Genomic DNA, 10,000 nt, shown 5'->3' with positions numbered 1-10,000 from the left:
AATGCGGGAAAACCAAACAACATTCTCAGGTACATATCAGGTATTTAATAAAATAATAATAATAATAATAATAAGAAACCTGGCGTCGCAAAAAAAAAAAAAAATTTAAGTCGTGGCGCCAAACATCTCGTTTCACAAACGTGGTTACAAAAAACAATAATTTTTTTTCCCCCCCGAATTATGTCGCACGTGACTTTTTTTCGACCAATCAAAATCAATTAAAAAAAAAAAAAAAAAACAATTAAATTCGCGAATGAAAAATTCGAAATTAATTTTTTTAATTCGATTAATTGAATCGATAAATTAATCGATCGATCGATCGATCGATCGATTTATGATTGAATTTATAAAGTGTTAATCGTGGTCAAATAATAAAAATTATTATTATGTAATCATCTGTTTTTTTTTTTTTTTTTTTGATTATTATCACCTGACATTTTGTCACCGTTTTCACGCCTCCTTTTCACGACGTCATCGACGCCATTAAAAAAAAAACCGTTAAAAATTAAAATCGTTTACATTTTTAAATTTTGTACATCAAATTTATAACCTTTTGAAAAAAAATTAGTAAAACGAAAAACGACGCCATATTGTCTATCGATTACCGCGCACTTAATTACCCCCACGTTAAATCGATAAAATTTCAAAAAAAAAAAAAAAACGTTTTAAATCGTTATTTAATTAATAATAATAATAATTATTATTATCATTATTATAACACGAAATCATTATTATTATTATTATTACGGCTATCAGATAAAATATATATGAAAACTTAACGATAAATTTATTTATTTTAAAAATCAAATCTTAACGTATAATAAAATAATTACGATTGAAATCTACTTCCACGTTAAAATAAATAACGGATTATTTATTATTATTATTATTATTATTATTATTATTATTATTATCGGTCACGTAAAAAATTATTCATTCCGCTCTCTTTTATTCCTTTTCGTCCGTTTTTTTTTTTTTTTTTTTTATAAGGCAAAAGAAAAAAAGAAATCATATCGTTTATTTTCCCGTGTCATTCACGTGTCACTAGTAAACGTTAAAAATTTCGTTGACACTTTAAGTTTGTACATGATACGACGACACGTTGAAACCGGAGCGTAACAAACAAACAAACAAAAAAAAAAAAAGGAGAAATTACATATAGAAAAAAATCCGACAAACGGATTAAAAAAAATTAAACAACGTTTTTAATTGAATAATAACTCGTCTGAGCTTTTTTTTTTTTTCTTTTTCTTTTACCACGAGAATCCTATCAAAATCCTTCGGAAAATTCGACTGAATACGGAAAACAGAAAATTTTCCTTTTTTTTTTTTTTTTTTTTTTTGCGTAAATCGAATAAAGAAAACCGACAAAATTAACGCAGGAAGTAAAAAAAAAAAAAAAAAAATACCCGCGGGTGTGTATACCCGGGATTTAATATATAAATTTTCACAAATTCTAACCCCCTGTCAGTCACGGGTACCCCCACGTATATTTAAAATTTAAAAAAAATTTTCTCGGATGTAAACAAAAAAAAAAAAAAAAAAAAAAACAAATTACACGTGTGCCATTATGATAACAACGTTCGCATCATTCAAACATTTTCAAGTTTTCAACCCTCACCAAATCGCCTCGCACCCCCCCCCCCTCCTTAAATAAAACGTTTGGATTTGATCTCTACCCCTACCCCACCTCACCTCACCCCCCGTGAGAAAAATAATAGAGAGAGAGAGAGAGAAAAAAATTTTCCGGGGAAAATAAAAAATAAAGTCTGAATTTTTATTGCAACTCAAGTCATCATCGTCACAGCTCCTGCTATTGCTGTTGCTGTTGCTGTTACTGCTACTGAATGTTTTATGAGAAACCAAGGCAAAAGGAAATTCTGGACCAATTTGTCATTGTCTCAAAAACCTTTGTAGTGAGCTTTTAGTGAAACTGTTGTCAGTCCTTCATTGACAAACATTATGTTCAATCAACGTTTCGACTAATATTAACTCATATTATTTTATGTTCCTTTCAGTTTGAAGTGATGTTAAATTTTAAAACTATCACAAATATAAAGCAATGGATGATTTTGAACAAGGTAAATTTAATAATTTTCACGAAATTTTTTTTTTTTAAATAATTTGTTTACGCTTTTCCGATTTTTCTTTTTTTCGCTATTTTTTTTTCCGCTTTTTTTCGGTTTTATCGCGTCGAGAGAAAATTTTTTTTTTTTTTTTTTTTTTTTTTTTTAACTTGCGGCGACGAAGGGAAAAAAAAAGAGAAGAAGAAGAGGAAAAATGGAAAAAGGAGGAAGTGAAAGAGAAGGAAAATTGAAAATCGTGTTTTTACCCTTGAAATGATGATTTTCCGAGAAAACGCGAGTTTTCCCCCCCCCCCCCCTTCGAGTTCTACTAATAAAAATGGCGAAAAAAGGTTTTAATAAAAAAATTTTTCGATGAAATTATCGCGTTGAAAATTATTTTATGGCGGGGGGGGGGGTGGGAAGCGGTTTGAAATCTTCACCGCGAAATACTTATTTAAAAAATAATAATAATAATAATAATAATAAAAGAGTGATGATGATGATAATGATGATGATAATAAGAAATGGTAAACACATTTCGTGACGTTATGTTCTCAGAGATTGATTCAATTACTTTTAATGATGCTGTGGATGAACTTGCAAATGGATTGTTGCGATTTATATAAGAAAAATAGGAAAAAAAAAAAAAAAAAAAGAATCTTTTTAAGCATGAAATGAGATTGAATAGTTGAATCGTATTGTTGTTGATGATGATGATGATGATGATGATGATGATGATGATTCAAGCCTAAATTTTGAATGAATAACTATTGCAAAAGTCACAATTTACTTTTTGAATTTAATTTTTTTTATTAATACGATTCGCGTTTTTTTTGTTTGTTTGTTTGTAGCGACAAACGAAATCGAATATTTAAAAAAAAAAAAAAAAACAATCGGGTAAAGTTACTTCCGTCCGTTAAATTAATAAACTTTCTCAAAATAATTAATTAATTACACGTTAAAATCTATAAAGGATTCATTTGGATAATACAAAACAAATGAAAATCTCTCTCTCTCTCTCTCTCTCTTTGAGGTTTCAAATTTCCCCCCACCCCACCCCCCGTTCCGATCGTACCTGATGACAGTTTGCGAAATATATTTATTTATTTACAAGTTTTTTAAAGGATTAAAAATAAAGCTTAAAATGTTTGACCTAGAAAAGGGTGGCGCTTCCTCTAACCGATTCAATATAATTATTCAGGTATCGAGAAGGTCAACTCGGTTGTTTTGATCGAAAAAACATTCGGTAACAATATGCACGGAAACTTTGAAAAAATAATAATAATAATAATAATAATAATAATGATTTTTCTATTTCAGTGTGGGATCATGTTTCTCACAGTCCGGCTGGTATGAATTGCACGCCTCCCGCAATAGACGATTTTCCAAAAGATGTATTTACCGAAAAACAAAGGCAAGATGGCGCCGTTATACTTCACGTAACCGCTTCACTGTACCTATTTGTAGCCCTCGCAATAGTCTGTGATAAGTACTTTGTTCCTGCCGTCGAAAAAATATGCCAAGGTTCGTCTTGTTTATTATTATTATTATTATTATCATTATGATATGAAATTTTAAATGTTTTTTCTGTTGAAAGCTCTAAACATGTCAAAAGATGTGGCGGGAGCAACGTTTATGGCAGCTGCAACGTCAGCACCTGAACTTTTCGTTAACGTAATTGGAACTTTTATCACAGAGGGAGACATCGGCGTGGGTACTATCGTCGGAAGTGCTGTTTTCAATATTCTTGCAGTTGCAAGTTGTTGCGGAATAGGAGCTGGAACCGTATGGATAATCATTTTGTTTTCCTTTTTTCCTTTTTTCCTTCGTCATCGTGACCGCAAATATATTTGTTTCAGGTTGTGCCCTTAGACTGGTGGCCTCTCACGAGAGATTGTCTCGGTTACGGTGTCACTGTTGCCATATTAATATGCATAATACACGACGAGAGAATCGAATGGTACGAAGCTCTTGTCCTCGTACTTCTTTATATTGTTTACATAGCGATCATGTATTGGGACAAAGCCATTCAAAGATGTGCCAGAAGGATTTTACGATTAAATAATAAAAAAACGGGAGCGACCACCGCCATCGGTGATGTAGAATCAAATAAAAGTAAATAAATTTTGTTGGATTTGGGGGGGAGGGGTGAAATTAATTTTTTAAACATACGACAAATGGATTTCAGATGAAACGGATGTTAAGAAAGGTACCACGACGATTGGTTTTAACGAAACGAGTGACACTAAAAAAATCGTGTCGTTAGAAGATTTATCCGTTCAAACACCACCTCAATGTCAAACGCATATACAACAATCATCTGGACCGGGACAACAACAAAATGGCGCCGTAAAAAATCAAACGTTGAAACAAGAAGTTTTCAAAGAAAAAAACGAACAGGAAACGGATGAAAACGACAGTACGTAATAATAATCCCCCCCCTTTTTTTTTTTTTTTAAATCGAAAAATCCTTATCCTTAACCTGAAATTTTTCAGGTCCAGTTTTCGGTCCTCTTTTCGAATGGCCTTGTAAACAATCATGTTTGAAACAAATTATTTGGATCGCCGTTTGGCCGATGAGATTAATTTTCTTCGTCAGCATACCAGATTGCGAAAAACCAAAATATAAAAAATGGTTTCCGTTAACGTTCATCATGTGCATCATATGGATCGGAAGTTTATCATACGTCGTGGCATGGATGATAACGATAATAGGTGATTGTAAAAACAAAACCTGTACGACAAAATTCCCCAAAATGAAATAATCATTCACGAAAACTTGCGAAAATTTTCAGGTGACACGTTAAAAATTCCGGATTCCGTTATGGGCATAACATTCTTAGCAGCCGGTACGAGCGTTCCAGAAGCCGTGTCGAGTGTCATTGTCGCCAAACAAGGTGAAAACTTTTCTTCTTTTTTTTTTTCTTGGGGGGGGGAGGGTAATTCCCGGTAAAAACCTCTTATGGGAAAATCCTTAAAAACTTAATAATAATAATAATCGTGACGGCGGATCACAACGTAAAAAAAAACTAATAATAATTTTCTCATTATCCGAACGGAATTTAAAATTTCAAAATGGCGTCGTTCCGTGTACTTAAAAAAACGTAATTTCCACGTTAAAAACGTGGCGGCAACATATTTCATTACACACACACGCGTATAGTTTATAATTAGAATTTTTCCAGTAGTTTTATTATCATTTTTTTTTTTTAATGTTTCCAGTTTTTTCGCGAGATTTAAAATAAAATGAGGAAAAAAAAAAAAATAAGCGTAATTCCGTATCATCATTTCGTCAGAGTTTAAAGTTCGATTTAAAAAATTTCCCGCCATTCTTTTGTTAATTAACAAAAATGATGAAAATCCACAGAAATTTTTTTTTTTTTTTTTTTTTAAACAATCCAACGAACTATCTGATTACAATAAATGATGATGATGATGATGATGATAATAATAAATAAATAAATAATGATGTTTAGGACATGGATCGATGGGCATATCGAATTCCATAGGTTCGAACACGTTCGACATTCTTTTGTGCCTCGGATTGCCTTGGCTGATAAAATCCTCGTTTTTACCAATAAATCCAGGACGTCATTTCGTGGGTATCAATTCCAGAGGATTAGAATATAGCGCGATATCTCTCTTATCATCTCTCCTATTACTTTACGCAACTTTTTATTCGAATAAATTCAAATTGGATAGAAAAGTCGGACAAATATGTCTTCTCATGTATGCCGTTTTTTTAATATTAGCATCACTCATTGAATTAAACGTTTTTTTCGATGTCAATCTACCGACTTGCGGTCGATAAGATCACGCACGGACACGCACACGTGCAAAAACACGCACAGTTCTTTTGTTTTTTTATTAAAATAATTTTTTTTGTAACTATTAAAATAAATATAAAAAAAAAAAAAAAAAAAAAACTTTCATTTTTCGACTTTTTTAAAAATTTTTTCTTGTATCCTTTTCCGGTTTTATGGTTTTCAAATTCCACGTTAATTTCCTGTCGTCGTCGTCGTCGACGTCATCATCATCCTCGACAAGTTTCTTTTCACTTTTTTTTTTTTTTTAAAAAAAACAATTCGATCGAGTTTGTTTAATTTCTAATAACGAAAAATTTCACTTTTACTTTTTCTTTGCCAACAACAAAAAAAAAAAAAGGCATTTCCTACAATTTCCGGTTCGAGTTTCAACTTGTTTTATTTATTTATTTTCAAGTAGTGATGATGATGATGATGATGATGATGATAATTTTGTAACTCCTTGTAAAAATTTTTAATTACATTCAAACCGAAGTAATAAAAATAATAATGATAATAATTTTCTCTCCAGTTTTTTTTTTTTCTTTTTTCACGCCGCCAAAAAATTTCCATGAGTTTGACTCGTCTCCATCATCATCATCATTATTTTCTTCGTTTCAAATCGTAGCAATAATAATAATAATAATAAAATTTTCTCCTTTGTAAAAAAAATAAAAAATTTATAACGAGAAGACTTCACGTTTTTTTTTTTTTATAAAACGAAATTTATAATCCAATTTTTGCACGCACACGCACACGCACACGCATTTACACACGTTTTATAAATGTCCGTTTTTTTGACAACCTTTCAAGGTAGGTCAGAGGATTTCAAATTTTTTTGGCACGTAATTTAAAAATTTAAATTATTAACATGGCGATCGTTAACAAAAAAAAAAAAAAAAAAAAGCGTGTTTCGACAACGGATTTTTTTTTTTTTTTTACCTGCCAATCGAAAAAAATCTATAATTACGGATAAATGATAATAATAATAATGATAATAAAAAACGTGGAATTTTTTTATATTTTTTAAACTTGTTATTACGGCGTCAGTTACACATTTTTAAAATCTCCCGTGTAAATGAGTGCGTGCGTGCGTGCGTGCGTGCGTGATGATAAGGTCATGACTAAGTCAAGGACGGTATGCCAATTCTTAAAGAATTTTAATTCGTCTTCTGCTTCTTCATCATCATCGTCAGGTTTTCGTAAAAGAAGGTCCGATTGAATTTTTCCTTTTTTTTCTTGCATTAAAAACAAAAAATCGTGGTGATACTCGTGACTTGGTATTATTTTTTTTTTTTGCGTCACACAAAAATTTATTTCACGGTCAACGACGTAAATTCGAATGGGGGGGAAGGGGAGACAAACGCAAATTTCGATTCTTCCATCCTCCCCCTCTCCCCAATATAAAAATTCAATTCATTTCATAACGAAAAGAAATTTTTTTTTTTCAAGTTTCCAGTTTTTTTTTTTTTTTTTTCGTACCCTTAACATTTAATTTTCATTCGAACGTTCATTTAATTAATTAAAAACAATTAATAATTTATGTAAATTATTATTATTATCATTATTAAATATATGTAATCCACGCAAGAAAAACAAAATAAATAAATGAAAAATTGCGTGGATTATGTGGTTTGCGTGCGTGCGTGTGCGTGCGTGCGTGCGTGCGTTCAGAAAGTTGTTTTTTTTAAAAAAAATTATTTTCTCCCGATTTTTCTTTTTGTCGTTGTCGCTGGCGCCGCGAATGACATCGTCCAATAAAAATTAAGTGCGTAAATAATAATAATAATAATAATTTGTACTCCCGCCGACAACCGAGTTCGAATTTTAATTTTTCATTACTTTAAGTTATATATAAAACAACGCCATTTTTAAGTACTCGAAAAAAAATTATTACGGTATTTTTTAAAAAAAGTAAACAACTTTTTGTCATTAAGTTAAAAGACAACAAATGAGAACGTCAACCGTTATAAGAATTTTTTTAAAAAACATCCAAACCTGATTTTTATAATAAAATAAATAAATAAATTTTTTTTTTTTTAAGTAAAACCTAATTACGATGATGGGATTCTCCACCATTTTTACTGTTAAACCTGGTCAATGAAGAAAAAATTTTTTTTTTGAAAAAAAAAAATAAGCGAGAACGGGGCTTTCTTTTTAACGGGAGAGAGAGAGAAGGGGGGGGCGTTACGAGATATAAAAATTTATCGTAGCGGGTAGCAGGTCGAAAAATTAAAAATAAATAACCCGATTACTCAAAAAAAAAAAAAAAAAATGGGTTAAATAATTTTTTGTAATATACCCTTCAAGTGGTACGAGGCGTGATATGTATTACAAAAACATGGGCACACCTTCTCAGAAAAAAAAAAATTAAACGTAATAAACCTTGTTTTCTTGGCAATAAGAACAAATTTGATATCGTCCAAAGGGAAAAACTATTACAACAATTTGTTTTGTCATCAATTTCCCCCCCCCACCCTCTCCCCGACAAATTAAGGTTTATTTATATAAAAATAAACTCACCGCCATTAATTTCCACACGCGGTATAAATTTTCTATTCTTTTCGTGCGTTTAATATCCATCGTAATGTAATTTTAAATCCATTTAAAATATCTGAAAAAAAAAGAAAAAAAAAAATTTCCATTAATTATTTAATTGGTTTCGTTACGCATGATGGTAGCAACAACAACAACAACAACAACAACAACAACCAAATTAGTTAATGACTTAAACATTAATAAAAAATAGGTAACGATGTTTACGTTACTGACCCGGGTAACAAAGTCATTACATGTCATACATACAAAATGAGTTAAATAAATAAATAGTCGAATAACAAAAACATTGAATAAATTTTTTTTGGGGTCACGTGTTTATTTTTATTTATTTTATTTTTATTAATTAAATTAAATTAAATTAAATTTTTTTTTTTTTTTTTAAAATCATCGAAAACGTTCGAAAATAAATAAATAACGTTATTCTTTAGTACGTTATTGTAAAAAATGGCGCGATTGTCGTGGTTGTAGATAAAAAACAACGCAAAAGTTTCCGCCATTTTTAAATATCGTTTCCCGTTTGGAAATGTGTATCGATAATAGAATCCCCCTAGGGAAGGGAAGGGAAGAAAAAAAGGATTTCGTTCCGTTTTTCCCGCGTCGAAAAAAAAAGGGGAAAAAAAAGGAATTTTCGTTAGGGTTTTTTTCAACATGTCGAAGGACGTCTTGTGTCATTTTAAATAACAATAAACGAAACAGCGGAAGCGTTTTATTTATTTAAAAAAATTTAAAATTATCAGACTTTGTGTGTTCGTAAGTCGTTTTCCTTTGATTTTTTTTTTTCCCCTTGATTAGGGACGACATTTATATGTATTCGTTTCCTATTTACCTCTTTTAATAACGTCTCTTCTAATAAAAAAAAAAAAAATAAATAAATAAATAAATATATATATTTATATTCACGCGTGCTTTTTTTTTTTTTTTCGTTACCGGTTTTTTTTTTAATTATTTATTTATTTATTTATTTATTATTATTATTATTATTATTATTATTATTATTATTATTATTATTATTATTATTATTATTATTAAATTTTACGCGTTAAAAATAAAAAAGATTTAAAAAAAAAAAAAAACTCCTTCCGGAAATTCAATGACGCGACGATTATATTGAATAATATGAAACCTTGTCATCGTCCTTAATGGTTTTTTTTTTTTTTTTTTACATTCGGGATCACGAAAAAAAAGCAAAAGACGGAATAGAGTGGGGGGTGAGACGAAGAAGGGGATTTAAAATCGGGAAGAATAAAAAAAAAAAAAAATCCCGTGAGAAAATCGTTATTGATCGTTTATCCAATTAGATATTTTATTACAATTAAAGAAAAATTTTCTCCATAAGATTTTTGGAATATTTTTAAATCAAACACGATAGGGTAACGTGTAAAGACAAAAACAAAATGGCGGTTGAAAAAAATAATAAATTTTTTTTTAAAATTCGAGTCAGTAATTAAATTTAAAAACGTATTAAAATTATTTTAAATATTTTATTAAGTAGTTTTTTTTTTTTTTTTTCGTTACGCGCGTTCATGTTTAAAATAAAAAATAACAAAATGGAGAAAACGTTTCGTACTCTTC

The 10,000-nt window shown here is 30.0% G+C and overlaps 1 protein-coding gene across 1 annotated transcript; it reads left to right on the top strand.

Annotated features, from left to right (window-relative positions):
• Positions 1 to 3,418: 3,418 nt before the first annotated feature.
• Positions 3,419 to 5,877, top strand: Phum_PHUM397320 (sodium/potassium/calcium exchanger 3 precursor, putative; the record flags this gene model as incomplete). Its single annotated transcript, XM_002428648.1, has 7 exons — positions 3,419 to 3,590; positions 3,664 to 3,851; positions 3,926 to 4,181; positions 4,255 to 4,485; positions 4,563 to 4,781; positions 4,862 to 4,963; positions 5,543 to 5,877. 7 exons carry the CDS (start codon positions 3,419 to 3,421, stop codon positions 5,875 to 5,877), a joined length of 1,503 nt encoding a protein of 500 aa, XP_002428693.1.
• Positions 5,878 to 10,000: the final 4,123 nt, after the last annotated feature.

The sequence above is a fragment of the Pediculus humanus genome, genomic scaffold (genome assembly GCF_000006295.1).
Source record: "Pediculus humanus corporis 1103172107895 genomic scaffold, whole genome shotgun sequence".
NCBI lineage: Eukaryota > Metazoa > Arthropoda > Insecta > Psocodea > Pediculidae > Pediculus > Pediculus humanus.
The sequence above is the reverse complement of the archived record's forward strand: the minus strand, read 5'-3'. Positions and strand labels throughout refer to the sequence as shown.